General features: G+C 37.2%; 1 protein-coding gene across 18 annotated transcripts in view; it reads left to right on the top strand.

Moving 5' to 3' along the window:
- Positions 1-17512, top strand: part of SIPA1L1 (signal induced proliferation associated 1 like 1) — a 410731-nt gene that overhangs the window by 295103 nt on the left and 98116 nt on the right. For all 18 annotated transcript variants that reach the window (XM_073011118.1, XM_073011126.1, XM_037984201.2 and 15 more), the window contains one exon: positions 2734-2922. In XM_073011118.1, the coding sequence (XP_072867219.1) occupies positions 2734-2922 (189 nt within the window). The remainder of the gene's footprint in view (positions 1-2733; positions 2923-17512) is intronic.

Below are 17512 nucleotides of genomic sequence, written 5' to 3' on the forward strand. Positions count from 1 at the left end.
CGCTTCCCTCCTTCCCTGTCTCCTTTCGTCCCTTTCTCCATGTCTTTCCTCCTTTTCCTCCCTTCCTTTCTTCCTTCCTCTCTCTAATGTTTATGTAATTAATTGCCACTAGGTTTTGTATGATTTTTTTCTTTCTAGTAATAAATAATCCCTAAATTTGGTTTAATGGTAATATTGTATAAGACTTTTGATAGAAATGTTTCCAGATATTGGTCCTGGTCTGTAGCTCCTGGACTTTGAGAGAGAGTTCCTTCACTCTTTTCACTGAAACCTATTTACTTAATACAAATGAAATAAGATTTAATTTGTATCAGAGACTTCTCATGTTGCCAATTTCTCATGCAGATAAATACGGCAAGATAAAAGAAAACATGACAGTGACACTCTGGTGACTTCAGTAAGCGGCAGCAAGATAACAGACATACAAACAAATCTCTTTCATTTTAGTATAAATAAACATTGCAAAACATAAAAGAAGATACATACCTTTGTAGGCATGGCAGTTTGTTTATGAGCAAAATTTTATGGCATGTGAGTGTTTTTAAGCATAGGAACACGAGGACTTATGAAGACTCACTTCATTCTTGTTTCTGGAAGTCATTAAGAAAAATATCAGTAATACTAGTGATTCGGATGTGAAAAATGAGCCATTCTTTTTCTCATCCGCTTTGGCTTTCATGAGTGAGCCGCTTTCTGTGGCTCAGGATGCAATGACTCGAATTTGGTCTTAGCTTCTAAATTGAGAACACCCCTAGCCTTTGTGGCTCCCTATTTCAAGCTATGTATTACCTCATGAAGAAAAGAGTCAAATAACTGAGTTAGCCATTTTTCATGATGTAAAAACAAAATAAAAACCATTTGTGTCAAATTATACATTAATAGGAAAATAATTGTTACTTGTTACTTGAGAAGAAATTGTTTATAATGAAAGAAAAAAGATGCTCATCAAATGAATAGACTGCAAATATTTCTATTACCTTTTTCCCGTATTGAGAATGAGACGTTGATAAATTTTGCTTTTTCTTCTCCCATCTGCCTTGACCCCATCTGTGGGCAAATGTTACAGATCAAGCTCGTCCAACCCACGGCCCGAGGGCTGCATGTGGCCCAAGACAGTTTTGAATGTGGCCCAACACAAATTCATAAACTTTCTTAAAACATTATGATTTTTTTTTATGATTTTTTTTTTTTTAGCTCGTCAGCTATTGGTGTATTTTATGTGTAGCCCAAGACAATTCTTCTTCTTCCAGTGTGGTGCAGGGAAGCCAAAATATTGAACACCCATGTTCTAGATTCTAGATTTTACTTCCCTGGTGATTCTTCCTTTGGTTTCCATTTCCTTGCGAATCCTAAGTCATGCCTAGTTTGCCTGAAGACTGTTAGGGCCTCCATTCTAACTACATTCTCTGCCTCCAGTTGCTTCCTCTCACAGTTCATCTTATTTGCAACTTAATTTCTGAGTATACATCATCCCCCTACGAACACATCCTGAGCTGACCTGTAGGAGCCCGATGAGGTGTGTACCACTCAGTCAGCTTCAGGGTCTTCTGTGCACCCCCAGCTCACAGCTGCATCATCCATTTCTCCCTGTACTCTGCTTGTGTCCATCTACAATAATCACTCCTTCTCACTTACTCCCTTTATTCCCAATCTCCATACCTTTGCTCATGTTCTCTCTTGACATTTTCTTGTTGTAGAAATTGTTCCTCTATTTCATGGCCACTTCCTAAAACCATCCCTTTCGATGGGGCCTTTCTTTATGCCCTGAGCAACTGTGATCCTTTCTCTGCCTTTGGACTGTCTAAGGACCTGACCTTGTTATGCTTTGTTGGATATACTTGTCCTTCTGAGATTGCATTGTGTCTTTCTGACCTCTCACCCTCATTTATGACAGTCAGTCTCCAACATGCACTCCACTAGCTTTTGTAGCTCCTGTTGCTAACTGGAAATGTATTCAGTTTGATGGGTTTTCTCTTCTTTCTCCATACACTATTTAAATTATGTTAACAACTTTGCCTTGTAGACATTTTTGGAAATTAAGACTACTTTAGGCTTCATCTCTGGTTAACTTTTCTCCAACACATCATCATTACGTAGGAAAATGTCTTTGGTTAAGGTATTAATGGTGGGTATTTTAAGAAGGGAAAGTATTTTAAGAAATAAGAGAAAATCTAAAGTAACTTCAGCTGCTGTTGCCTGTGCTGCTGTACTGATGGTGGTGATTGCCCAGTGGCAGCAGCATTTGGTGACATGTATAGTTTATGCTTGTCAGCCATGCATTATGAAGTTTAAAACTTTCTCTCTCCCTTTTTACAATTCAAAGAAGTATAACATCCAAACTCTAAGTATTTATTCTTCAGACATTGCTCTGGGATTCTGCCTTCTTAATTTCCTAATTAGTATGCATAGTGACATTGTATAGCCATATAGAGACCTTGATCTTTACTGATCTCTTTAAGGAAATGTTATTTTTGGTCTTTAAATAAATATCCTCAGAAGTCTTGATTATGTGCTCCTTTGGACCCACCCTTGTCTTGAAAGCATTGGTTTCATTTTTCATATGACAGTATCCTACATCACTTCTCTCATTGTTTCTCCCTCACTGACTTTACCCATCAAAAATCATTCCCTAGCTCTGTGAGGAGCCCCACAGTCCAGGCCTGTAGTGCATGTACATATGTTCAGGCATCTCACATCCCAGAAGCCTCACCACAGCACCTGTCTCTCTTGCAGCTCATGACACTGAGAGGTTCGGTCCTGGAGGATGCCATTCCATCAACAGCCAAGCACTCAACGGCCAGAGGCCTGCCTCTCAAAGAAGTGCTGGAGCACGTGGTTCCCGAGCTCAATGTCCAGTGCCTGCGGTTGGCCTTCAACACGCCCAAGGTCACAGAGCAGCTCATGAAACTGGATGAACAAGGGGTGAGTTTGCCTTTCCGAGGAGAGCATTCTTGCTCAGGTTTCCTGCTAGGCTTCCAGAATACAGACCTTAATGTTTCTTGTTTTGATGGAGAAAACTGATAAACTTTTATTGTGAAAGACACTGTCTTTGCAATTACTCATTTTGTTTTTACTTACCTCTGAACTCTGAACATTTCTCATCTGATGAAATTCTGTATGTCAGAATTTATAAATAAGACACTTTAAACTATGTTGAATTCTTTTGATAATCTTCCATATGTACAGTACATTTTTTGAGTGTCTGAGAGTAAATAATAGTAATAATAATTAATAATAATGAGCATATTTGCAAGTCCCTTTTCTAAGTGCCTGAAATATGTTATCTCATTTAATCTCCCTACCCTGTGAGAAAGGTACTCTTATTATTCACATTTTAGAGATAAGGACTCTGGGGTACAGAGAGATTAAGTAATAAGACCAATTTCACACAGTAAGTTTTGGAACCAGGGTACAAACATAGTCTGCCTCAAAGTCTGTGCTACTTCACCATGCTGTTCTTAAAAGCTTAGAGTTTCAAAGTCTATTAGTACCATCAAAGATACATTCTAGCCAAGATTTTTAAATATAAAAATGTAAAATTTCACATTCTGCTTCGAGTAATTTGAGCATATGGGCTAATTTTATAGATAATGTATTTATGTACTCTTACTTTAATTCTTTTAGCATTTTAGCCATATTGCATCCTAGTAGTGGGTGGTAGTAGTTTTAACATTACATTTAAAAATTCCTCCAAAAATAAAATTAGTTCAGGTAGTTTATTTATTTGTTGTTTTCCCATTATGTTCATTTTTCACAGAAGGGTCCAGCTATTGAATGTCATTTTGTGAACAAATTTGGATAGAATTTCCTTAATCAAAGATTCCAATTTTATTAAAGTGAATGGGAGTCCAAAAAAATTGGTTTTAAGGTATATTTATTATTTTAATTCAGCCACTGAGAATATATAATGAAGCAATAGTTAGATGTCTCTTTTCTCTCTTCTCTTCTCTCTTTTTTTTTTCTTTTTTTGGGAGACAGAGTTTCACTGTGTCACCCAGGCGGAGTGCAGTGGCACAATCTCAGCTCACTGCAACCTCTGCCTGCCAGGTTCAAGCGATTCTGTTGCCTCAGCCTCCCGAGTAGCTGGGATTACAGGCATGCACCACTGCGCCTGGCCAGCTGTCTCTTTTCTAATCTTTGCCTTTTTCTATCCATTTCACTTTTCATAATGCACAGCTAATGTCTATTTGACACATATATCTAAAGAATGCTGTGAGTATCCATGTTCATAATGTGAAAATTCGTTGCCCTTTGAATGCTTCAAAAGACTACTGACGTATAAACAACTATTTTGGAGGCTGTTTTCCAGTAAATATTCTGAACATTTATTCTAACAGGAGTAGAAAAATGATGTTTAGGTCCAACTTTATTGATTCAGCCATTTCTACTACTATGTTTATCAAGGAGAATAAAAACATTTAGACATTGATATATAGTCATATACTTAACATTTGAAATTTCTATTAAAACAGATTATTTTATGTAAAGGAGATATTGCCATTTTCTTTTGTTTTAACTGTATTAAATAAAAAATGGATACCCTAATTGTAGACATTATGAGGATTTCTGACACATTGTGTGTCCTCTGTTAGTGATTGCCAAGTGCTGGATCACAGATGGTGCTGATCTGTGATAAACATTTTATAGTCCTATCCACATGGGAAAGATAAGAACACTATAAAGAGTTGAACTCAAAGTTTATTTAATTCACAAAACTGGCCATTATTTTGAAATTATGGCCTTCCTATTCTTGGAAGTATTAAAATGTCCCTTCCTTCATAAATTATTAATTATAATATATGATAGTTGTTTTCTTTAATATCTTTACTAGGCAAAATTAAAATTTGGCAATAAGTCAGTCTCTTCAATTTTACTTTGAAAGTAAGTGCCTTAAATATGTCATCCTGTTCAACAAGAGTATTACTATTAGACAGTAGTTTTTTACTACACAGTGGAATCTAGAGGTTCAAAGCATGCTATTCTATATGAACAACTCCATGTCTGGACTAAAGAGCACCAGGGGTCAGCCTCTGTCTTTTTTTATCTCCATACATACAGCAGTCAAAGCCCGTATTGTACTGAGATAAAGCAGATGACATGCATACTTAGGCTTTTAGTCTTGGGAGTAATTTTTTTTGGTAGGAAATCTCATTAATGCCTTGGAGTTATTCTGAGAAACTGATTATTTTGGTGCCTTTACAAATACAAATTTGAAAAAGGAAATGCTTATAAGTACAGTGGATTACGCGTATGAATCATTGCAAAGCATTTTTAGTTTCCATCTGTGTCGTCATATTTTAAAATTTCCAGCTTTGTGTGTCTTTATATTTAAAGAGATTCACAGTGTGGTACTAGGAAACTGGACTCATCAGAAGGAGCTTTAAATCTCTTTTTACATTTGGTTTAAATGATTCTTTTGATATATTTTATGTTTTTATTAACTGTCTTACATAACCATGCTTTGAAAAAGAAGACACAATTTGTGTCCTATATTGTGACATTTTGCCTTTCAAATCTTTGCTGCTTTAATTCCTCATTTTACCACTATCAAAAACTAAAGTGAACAGAAAAACAAATTAAAATTTTATCTATTAAATATAAAAGAAAGCACTGCACAAAAATCTAATAATTTGTTTTTTTATTTAACTTGACAATGATGTATGTGTGGGAGCTGAAGTATGCATTTTAATTCCTGAAGAAATTTATTTTAGAAAATGAACTAATTCTTTGTAGCTTATCTAGGCTTTTACATTCTCCATTCTGAGGCCTTTCTGAGACTTTCACTACTTTTTTTTTTTTTTTTTTTTGAGACAGGGTCTCTGTTGTCCAGACTGGAGTACAGTGGTGTGATCTCGGCTCACTGCAGCCTCTGCCTTCCAGGCTCAAGCAGTTCTCCCACCTCAGCTGGGATTACTGGGGTACGCCACCACTCCAGCTAATTTTTGATTTTTAGTAGAAATGGGATTTCACTATATTGGCCAAGGTGGTCTCGAACTCCTGACCTCAGGTGATCCACTTGCCTCGGCCTCCCAAAGCGCTGGAATTACAAGTGTGAGCCACTGCACCCAGCCTTTCACTCCCTACTGATGCCCATGTCAATTGTTAAAATGGCAATGAGAAGACAAAACTAACCTGCTAATATTTTCACACTGATAAGAATTTAGAACACTTGATGCTTTAGAAAATTTGTGTTCTTACTGCCATGCACCTTGATCTTCACTTACAGTACAATTGGGTGCATCTCATGATAAAAACAAATGACATAAATACATATTTTATTTTACTATGTTCTAATCACTTTACTGTCATAATCTGATTTAATCCTTACAGCAACCCGGTGCAATAGATAGATTTCAGCTATTGGGCTATTTTACAGTCAAAGGGATTGAGGCATACAGAAGTTCCCAGAGCTATTTTTCTTACCCTTCATCCCTTAATAGTCCTGAGCGCTGGATACAAATTTGCGTAATACTGCTCTTCAATTTTGGGATTTCCAAGATCCCATTTACAGATCTCGAATTACTTTGTTTTTAATTTCTTTTTTTAAAATCTGTTTTCTTTATTTATTTATTTTTATTTCTAAGTAGGAATTCATTGTAGAATATTGGAATATTTTGGTGCTTAAAACTATGCTGTAGGCTGGGTGGTGTCATTCACACCTGTAATCCCAGCACTTTGGGGAGCTAAGGCAGGAGGATTGCTTGAGCCCAGGAGTTCAAGACCAGCCTGGGCAACATAATGAGACCCCCATCTCTAAATAAATAAATAAATAATTTAAAAAACTATACTATGAAGTATTAGGAATTTTAATTTAATCAAGTCAACTTTTAAATAACGTAGAAAATACAAATACTTTTAAATTTGCCATATCAGAGCCATTTTTCTTCAACAGTCATTTAAAAATACCCATATTTCATCTACTCTGTGCAAGGGGAATGAAAGATGATTATGTCAAGCCCTGGTTTAAGGAGTTCCCACATGTAAAGCCCTTAGTACAATGCTGGGCATGTGATAAAACATTCAAGAAATATGAGCTGCTGATAATAAGACAATAACTTGTTAGTAGCCCTTTACATGCATTATCTCATTCAATCTTTATACATATCCTATGAGAGAGCTTCTGTTGTAGTTGATATATTATGCTTACTTTCACAAGTAAGCAGGACTCTTTCAAATCCAATAAATGCTTTTTAAGTATGATTCTGCAGGTTGTTAAATACTGTAGAGCGCAAAATAGGCTAGTAAGACATAGTCCTTATCCATGAAGGAGACAGGGTCATAAATTACTATAATGGATGTCAGGGTTAATATAATAAATCTAATAAGAGAATTGCAAACAAAGAGCAATGGAGGTACAAGCCAATGGGGACAAGTCATAATGGTTAACTGGATCAGAATGAGATGGGCCTTGGAGGGGAAGAAGATTTCCTCAGGCCAGGGAATAAGCAGTTGCATGGTCCATACTCAGAACAATAGGAACGAGGCTGGGAAGGACAGAAGCACACAGTGCGTTCATGAGGGAGCAAGGAATCCCGCTGAGCAGGAGTAGAGGCACATGTAAGGGAGTAATAAAAGTAGATGATTTTTACTGGCAGTGACTAGGCCAGGTGCTGTGTGAAACAGTTTCCATGAATTATTTTAATTAATCCTCCGAACCCTTTGATACTATTATTGTTCCTGTTTTATAGCTAAGAGCACTGAGACACAAAGACCAATCACAATTAGAGTCCGTGCAAGCCGGTCTTGAATCCAGGCACTCAGACTCTAGAGCCTGCATTCTTAACCAGTACATCAGCCACCCTGTCCTCCTTTCCCTCCCAATGAATAGGAGAAGAAACTGGAATTACATTGCTGCAGACCTCAGTGCCCAGTATTCAGTGCAATATGTTAAACCCAAATAAAATTGGAATGGGTCTGGTTTATAAATATTTAAGGAACAGTTGCTAGTTTGCAGTAGAGAAAATTGGTAGTTCTGTTTTCATTAGGAAATGTCAGGTTTCATGTACATGGTAGTGACTTTGCCTAACTGATCTTCACTGTTTTTCTAGATTATTAAAAATGCAGGGAAATGAAAATATTTATTGGGTTCTCAAATTTTAAGAAGTTATCCTTCAGGTTATTGAAGTTAGAGTAAGGGAGAAAGTGATCATATTTAATTGAACTCTGCAATAAATATCTCAAGAGTGGATGTAAGGAAATGAGCAATGTTTCTGTGGTAATGAATAGCACTGACCCTTTGATTAAGGACATGAATGAAATTCTCTGCTGACTTCGCCTATTCATTGCCTTGCCGCATTATTTTATTGTGAAGATAAATGTGTTTGACTAGCCATTTTCTCTTTGATTCAGGCAGCTAATTTTGAAAAATGACCCATAGGGGAAATATTTTTTCCAAAACTGATTTTCTCTAAATGAAGCTTTGGCAGAACAATTGCCATTCCTAGAATTTTAATCATCTCTTAGATTATGATATTAGCTAATGCATGTTTAGAGTTCAGATGGCTACCAAATTGATTCCAGACAACTGGTGGATCCGTATGTACATTTTCAGGAAGGAGACATCCACAATGGCCATCTAGTCAGGGGAAGAAATCAGTGGCATCTGTAGCTTTGTCTTGTGTGTTCGCAAGTAGTGATCATGCTGTGCTGACCCATCCCTGTCCTTTTGCCTGGCTGAGGCTGGATTGGATGACAGGATGGAGTCCCTTCCAATGAGAAGATTCTGTGATTCATGGGACTGATAGTGTTAGCATTTGGAAGACATGTGGCTATGGTAGGACTGCAGTTTGCAGTGAGAGAACACAGCAAGACTGAGATCACATGTGAGGACTCAGATCACAATTCAGAAAGACACAAGAACCCGTGGCAAACATTTCAGTCTTCTGGATTTCGAACTGTGGATTGCGTTTTAAATTCAGTTTTAAAATGAAAAGTTAAACTAATTTCTTTCCTATAGGATTTATCTGAAGTAGGCAATAGTTTCAAATGGTCCCAAAATCAAAGTAGTATGACTATGTTTTACATTCAGGGGTTCCATTTCTACCAGTTCCTATGACCCTTTTCTCCCCTGCCTCGTAGTTAATCACCTTATTAGTTTCTGTATTTCTGTTTCATTATGTAGATACCACCAAATACGCATATACAACTTTACTTCACCCCCTTTTTTAAAAAATTAAGTTCTAGGGTGCATGTGTACACCGTGCAGGTTTTCTACATAGGTATACAAGTGCCATGTTGGTTTACTGCACCTATCAACTTGTCTTTACACTAGGCATTTCTCCCAATGCTATCCCTCCCGCAGCCCCCCACCCCTGACAGGCCCCCAGTGTGTGATGTGTCCATGTGTTCTCATTGTTCAGTTCCCACCTATGAGTGAGAACATGCAGTGTTTGGTTTTGTTGTCCTTGTGATAGTTGCTGAGAATGAAGGTTTCCAGCTTCATCCATGTCCCTGAAAAGGACATGAACTCATCCTTTTTATGGCTGCATAGTATTCCATGCATTTCACCCCTTATATAAAGTAAAACAGGCTGTAGACACTTGCTTTTTTCATTTAGTAATGTATTTTTAAGATTTTTTTTTTGTCAGTACACAGAAGGTTTCCCAGCATTTTTACTACTGCATAGTATTTCGTTGTACTGCTGTACCATAGTTTATTTCATCAGTTTCTCTATTGATGGGCATTTATGTGTAGATTTAAGTCCTTTTCTCTTACAAATGGTACTGCAATGAAGACTTTTTTCTGTGGAATTGAAATTCATCTCAATGTCAAAAAAATCAGGTACATTTATTATCAACTTAATAGCCAGTATGAAACTTTTTATCTTTGTGAGAAATTTTGCACAATACATTATTAGATAAAATTATTGTGTGTATGGAATATTTCCTTTACATTATGCCAAAGGTAAAAATAGGTTAGAATATGTCTGTGTACTTTTATATAAATAATTTTGAAAGCATCTGTCAGAATTTTTTTTTTTTTTACAACTTTACTACTTAGTATCCATATGTCATTTTTTTAAAGCAGTTGGATTTTTGTTAGTAATTCCCAATGAGGATATACATTTTCTGACTGGCATTTTTTGCTCTCAACACTGAATTTTTCCAGTTTCTTTGTCATTCTTTTTGGAGGACTGTATAGAGATGTATCTTCAGGAAGTAGTTAAGGGAATTATGTATATGAAGAACAAATCAAAGCAAATAATGTGAATTACAAGAAATTTTTTGTTTATTTTAATGACCAAGGTCTTTACTTTCAGTGATGACAAAGTTGCTTATTGCAGACCAGCCTCCATTGAGAATAACCAGGAAAATTGAACAAACTATTTTTAAGACTATGTTTGGACTTTGTATTCTGGAAAGATGGAATAGATGTATTTCTCTGCATTCTTCCTCCTGGGTATAGCCAGCAACCTTGGTCATGTGTATAAAACAAACATAAAATGAATCTGAAAGGTGGAGAGAAGCAGCGGGCTGGTTAGGGGCCTTGAGATCTCAGGAATGCCACAGCCCAGACCCTGGGTTTTCTCTTTGCTCATATATCCCAGTCTTGGGCTGAAGACATCAGCAAACTGGAAATGCCTATTAGACACGGCCAGAATGTCCCCCAAACATCTGTTCTTTTTAGCAAAAGGACCAAGAAAAAAAAAAGAAAAAGGGACAAACTCAGACAGAAAACTGTAAAGCAGGAACTTCTCTACTCCAACTACACACTACAAAAACTAACACAACAACAACAACAAGAAACCCACAGTGTTCACTCCTTCTTAATCCTTGCTGAAGCATTATTAGAGAAGGCTAAGTGAGGAGCTGGAACTTTCATCACTGTGGAGTGGTAATGAAGCACCCCTCCAGCTCCCCACTGTGTGGCATCAGAAGAGGCCTGGTGGAGAGTCAGGACATTTTTGCACACCCAGCAATAACGGGGTCTTCTTACCAAAGTGTCAGTGAAAGCTACACGGGGAGTAGTAATCGTGCATGCCTGATACCAACCAAGGTGGTATCAGGAGAGACCCAGAAAGGAGCTGGAATTCTTGCTGCTGCCTAGCAATGCAGAGGTGCTGCTTTCCCTTAGGTGTCATGGAGGTAACTTGACGTTCAACCCCACCTTGCAGTGTCCCTTTCTCTATACCAGAATGGTAATAAAGAAGGCCTGCTAAATAGAGGATTTAAATAAGATCCAGAGTCTCATAAATTAATATCCAAAATGTCCAAAATTGAATTTAAAATCACTGCTTATACCAACAACTGGGAAAATCTCAACTTGAGGGAAAAATTCGATCAACACACGCCAATACTAAGATGACACAGTTGTTAGAATTATCTGACAATGATTTTCTGACAGCCATCATGAAAATGTTTCAATGAGCAATTACAAGCATGATTTTTATTTATTTTATTTTATTTATTTTATTTTTATTTTATTATATTATATTATTTGGAGACAGGGTCTCGCTCTGTCACCAGGCTGCAGTGCAATGGCTCAATTTCGGCTCACTGCAACCTCCGCCTCCTGGGTTCAAGCGATTTTTCTTCCTCAGCCTCCTGAGTAATGTTTGTATTTTTAGTAGAGATGCCCAGCTAATTTTTGTATTTTTAGTGGAGACGGGGTTTCACCATGTTGGCCAGGATGGTCTCAATCTCTTGACCTTGTGATCCTCCTGCCTAAGCCTCCCAAAGTGCTGGGATTACAGGCATGAGCCACCATGCCCGGCCACAAACATGATTTTAAAAAATGAGAAAACAGAAACTCTTAGCAAAAAATCGAAGGTATTAAGAAACAAATGGAAATGTTAGAACTGAAAAATAGAACAACCAAAATGTAAAACTCAGTAGATAGGTTTTTAGGATGCTAGTGGACCCTGGATATGGGCCATTAGCAGTCTACCAAAAATTATAAATTCTGAAATGTAAGGTACTTCAGTGGGCTAGATACCCTAGGAGCCCCTGTCCCCAGAGACAAAATGGAAGGGACAGAAGAAGAAATCAGCGAACTTGAAGATAAAACAAATAGAAATCACCAAATCTGAACAACAAAGAGTAGACTGGGGAAAACAAGTGAACAGAGCTTCACGATTTGTGGGACTACAATAAAATATTTAACAGTTGTGTCTTGGAAGAAGAGGAGAAAGATGGGAAGCCTTGAAAATGTATTCAAAGAAATAATTTAGTAAGAAATTTCCCAAATTTGGTCACAGGCATAAACCCACACATGACAGAAACTGAGCAAATCCCAAACAGTATAAATCCAAAGAAGTCCACAGCAAGACACACATCACAGTAAAATTTTTGAACACTAAATACAAAAAAAAAAAAAAAATCTCGAAAGAAGCAAAAGGTAAATGACATGTTACCAAATTTGGCCAAAGGCATAAACCCACCGATGCCAGAAACTTAGGAAATCCCAAAAGGCATAAATCCACAGAAGTCCACAGCAAGACACATAATAGTAAAATTTTTGAACACTAAATACCAAAAAAAAAAAATCTTGAAAGAAGCAAAAGGTAAATTTCTTGTTACCTATAAGGGAAGAATGGCTGGGCATAGTGGTTCATGCCTGTAATCCCATCACTTTGGGAGGCAGAGGCAGGTGGATCACCTGAGGTCAGGATTTTGAGACCAGACTGCCCAACATGGTGAAACCCTGTGTCTACTAAAAATATAAAAAATCAGCTGGGCATGGTGGCAGGCGCCTGTAATCCCAGTTGGAGGCTGAAGCAGGAGAATTGCTTGAACCCGGGAGGTGAAGGTTGCAGCAAGCCTAGGTCACACCACTGCACTCTACCTGGGTGACAAGAGCGAAATTCCGTCTAAAAACAACAACAACAACAACAAAAACACCTATAAGGGAAGAACAATTTGAATCACAGATTTTTCATCAGAAATCATGGAGGCCCGAAGGAAGTGGCATGATAATTTTCCAAGAGATGGAAGAAAAGAACTGTCAACCCAGAATTCTGTGTTCAGGGAGAATATCCTTCAGGAATGAAATTGAGATATTCTCAGATAAAGGAAAATTAAGAGAACTTGTTACCAGTGGGCCTACCCTTAAAAAGTAGCTGTCTAAACAGAAAGGAAGTGATAGAAGAAGGGATCTTGGGAGGGCACGGTGGCTCATACCTGTGATCCCAGCACTTTGGGATGCCGAGACAGGTGTGTCACCTGACGTCAGGAGTTCGAAACGAGCCTGGCTAACATGGTGAAACCCCGTCTCTACTAAAAATACAAAAAATTAGCCAGGTGTGGTGGCAAGCACCTATAATCCCAGGTACTCGGGAGGCTGAGGCAAGATAATCACTTGAACCCAGGAGGTGGATATTGCAATGAGCTGAGATCATGCCATTGCACTCCAGCCTGGGCAACAAAAGTGAAAATCCATCTCAAAAAAAAAAAAAAAAAAAAAAAAAGGGATCCTGGAACTTCAGAGAGAAGAAAAGAGTAAAAATATGGGGAAATACTTTTCTTAATGAGCTTCCTAAATTATTTTGCCATTTGAAGCAAACGCTATAACAATGTCAAATGTGCTTTTCAAACATGTACAAAATTTTTTAAATGTAAGTATTTTATACATGAGGAAGAGTAAAGAGACTAAAGAGAGGTAAAGTTTCTACACTTCAATTGGTAAAATGATGCATGTAGATATCAGCTATATAGATAAAGATATATATAGTAATACATAGAGCAATCACTAAAAAAACTTAAGTTCTAAGAGATACATTCAAAAGCACTATAGATAGAAAGGAATTCTAAAGAGCACTCAAGTAATTCTCAGAAAGAGATAAAGAAAATAAATGAAAAATAAGATAAAATGGCAGACTTAAACTCTAAATGCAGAGTTCATTTAAAACAAAAGATCTAAATATACCAGTTAAAGGACAGAGATTGGCAGAGTGGATTTTGAAAAGCATTATCCAGTTATATAAACTATAGAGTTACTTGAAATATAAGTAGTTGAAAGGAAAGAATGGAAAAAGATATACCATGCAAACGTGAATCAAAGGAAAGCTATGGTGGCCTAATAATGTCAGATAAATTAGACTTCAGAGCAAAGAAAATTAACAGAGACAGAAAGGGTCATTACATAATGATGAAGAAGTCAATCCACCAAGAAGACAACAATCCTAAATATATATGCATCAAACAGAGCTGCAAGTGTGAAGGAAAAAAACTGATGAAACTAAAAGGAGAAATAGGTAAATACACAATTACAGTTGGTGATTTCAACATCTCTCCTTCCACAATGGAAAGGAAAACTAGACAGAAAATCAGCAAAGACATAGAACTTCAACATCAACCGATAGGATCTAATTGACATAAAGCAGTTTACTCACAACAGCAGAATACATGTTCTTTTCAGTTGCACATGGAATGTATGCCAAGATAGACATCCTGTCCCATGAAGGTAAACATCCTCAAATTTAAAAGAAGTGAAATAACAAAGTATGTTTTCTAATCAAAATGGAATCGAACTAGAAATAACAGAAACATAATGGAAAAATCTCTAAGCACTTGGGAACTAAAAAACAGATTTCTAAGTAACCAATGGGTCAAAGAAAACACTTCAAGGGAAATGAAAAAATGTATGTAAACTGAATGGGAAGGAAAAGACAACATATGAAATTTTGTGGAATACAATTAAAGCAGGCTGAGGTGGAAATTTACAGTACTAAATGCTGCATTAGAAAAGGCAAAACATCTCAAACCAGTAATCTAAGCTCATAACCTTATGTAATTAGAAAGAGAAGAGCAAAATAAACCCAAAGAAACTAGAAAGAAGGAAATAGTATAGATCAGAAGTCAATGAAATTGAAAATAGAAAAACATTAGAGGAAATTAATGAAACAAAATGCTAGATCTGGCCGAGTGTGGTGGCTCACTTTGGGAGGCCAAGGTGAGCAGATGACTTGCGATCAGGTGGGTGGATCACTTGAGACCAGCCCGGCCAAGATGGTGAAACCAGAACTCTACTAAAAATACAAAAATTAGCCGGGCATGGTGGTGCACACCTGTAATCCCAGCTACTCAAGAGGCTGAGGCAGGAGAATTACTTGAACCCGGGAGGCAGAGGTTGCAGTGAGCTGAGATGGCGCCACTGCACTCCAGCCTGAGTGACAGAATGAGACTCCATCTAAACAAACAAACCAAAACAAAACAAAAAAAAAGCTACATCTTTGGAGTTTTTACATTTGTTTGTTTGTTTTTTCATAAAACCCAGATCCTATGCGTGTGCACGCGCACACACACGCGCGCGTGCTAAATCTTTGAAATGATGATAAAATTGAAAATCCTCAGGCCGGGCGCGGTGACTCACACCTGTAATACTAGCACTTTGGGAGTCTGAGACGGGCAGATCGTGAGGTCAGGAGATCGAGACAATCCGAACTTAACACGGTGAAACTCCGTCTCTACTAAAAATACAAAAAAATAAAAAATAAAAAATTAGCCAGGCATAGTGGCGGGCGCCTGTAGTCCCAGCTTCTCAGGAGGCTGAGGCAGGAGAATGGCATGAACCCAGGAGGCGGAGCTGGCAGTGAGCTGAGATCACGCCACTGCACTCCAGTCTGGGTGACTGAGCAAGACTCCGTCTCAAAAAAAAAAAAAAAGAGAAGAAAAGAAAAGAAAATCCTCTAATAAGACCTACAAAGAAAAACAGACAATACAAATCTTGTCAACACAGTAGTTCCTCAGTATTCATGGTTTCTCTTTCTGCAGTCAACTGTGGTCTAAAAATAAGAGAGTACAATACAATAAGATATATGAGAGAGGGGCAGTACATTGTACATTCAGTTAACTTTTATTACATTATATTGTCATAATCGTTCTATTTTATAACTAGTTGTTAATTTCTTACTGTGTCTGATTTATAAATTAAACTTTATCGAGTTGGGCTCAGTGGCTCACACCTATAATCTCAGCAACTCACGAGGCTGAGGTGGGAGGATCGTTTGAGGCCAGAAGGTCGAGATTAGCCTGAGCAACATAGTGAGACACTGTCTCTACAAAACATTAAAAAAAAAAAATTATCCAGGCTTGGTGGCTCATGTCTGTAGTTTCATCTCCTCAAGAGGCTGGAACAGGAGGATCCATCGAGTCCAGAAGTTAGAGGCTTCATTGAGCCATGGTCAAGTCACTGTACGCCAGCCTCGTTGCCAGTGAGACTTTAAAAAAAAAAAAAAAAAAAAGAACTTTATCATAGATTTTTAGGTAGAGGGAAAAACATAGTATATAGTTATATAGGGTTCAGTACTAACCATGGTTTCAGGCATCCACTGAAGGTCTTGGAACATATCCCTCATGAATACGGGGGTACTACTCTATCAGGAATGAAATGAGATATTACCACCAGCCCCCCCAATAGCAACAATGTATTAAAGAAATACTGTATACAACTGAATACATGTAATTTTGACAAGATGAAATGGGAGAACTCCTCAGAAAACAGTCACAACTCAGCTAACTGAAACAATATTTGAATAGCCTTATGATTATTGAAAAAATTGAATTCATAATTTTAAGACTCCAAAAATGAAATCTACTGGGCCAGATGGTTTTCCTGGAGAATTCTACCTAACATTTAAAGAAGAATTATCACCAGTTCTGCACAATTGCTTCCAGAAAATACAAGATAAGGAACATTTAAATTTCACGTTATGAAGCCCTATACCAAAGCCAGACAAAGGCAGGAAAAAAGAAAACAACTCACCACATCCCTCATGAATGTACATGTAAAATTCCTTGAAAAAAAATTAGCAAATATAATAAAGTAGAAAAAAAATCTGTAGACCATGACCTAGTTGGATTTATTCCAGAGATGCAGGGCTGATTCGGTATTGACAAATCAATTAATATAGCCCATCATACTAACAGACTAAAGAAGAAAAATCACGTGATAATATCAATTGATGCAGAAAAAGCATTTGATAAAATTTGAGCTTATTTATGATAAAAACTAGGAATACAGAGGAACTGTCTCAGCTTGATGAAGAACATTTACAAAACTTCTATAGCTTGCATTATTCTTAATGGTGAGAGACTGGAGAAAGGGAAGAATATGTGCTGTTACTGTTGCTATTCAACATAGTACAAGAAGTTCTAGTCAGTGCAGTAAGGCAAGAAAAAGAAAAGGCATGTAGATACAGCAGTGGAAAAATAGAACTCCCTATTTCAGATAACATGTTGGTCTGTGTGCAAAACCCTAAGGAATCTATAGATAAACAACCTGGAACTACAAAATGTGTTTAGCAAGGTTGTATGATTCAACATCAACTTACAAAAATCAGTTAGATTTCTTTCAGTGAATATGTGAACAATGAAATTAAAATATACCATTTATAATCCCTAAACAAACAGACAAAACTTGGAGCCAAATATGATAGCCTGTGCCTATAATCCCAGATAGTCAGGAAGCAGAAAGATCACTTGAACCTAGTAGTTCAAGACAAGTCCAGGCAACACAGTGAGATGTCATCTAAAAACATAAAAGCTTGGGCATGCATCCTAACAAAACATGAATA

The sequence above is a fragment of the Chlorocebus sabaeus genome, chromosome 24, assembly GCF_047675955.1.
Source record: "Chlorocebus sabaeus isolate Y175 chromosome 24, mChlSab1.0.hap1, whole genome shotgun sequence".
NCBI lineage: Eukaryota > Metazoa > Chordata > Mammalia > Primates > Cercopithecidae > Chlorocebus > Chlorocebus sabaeus.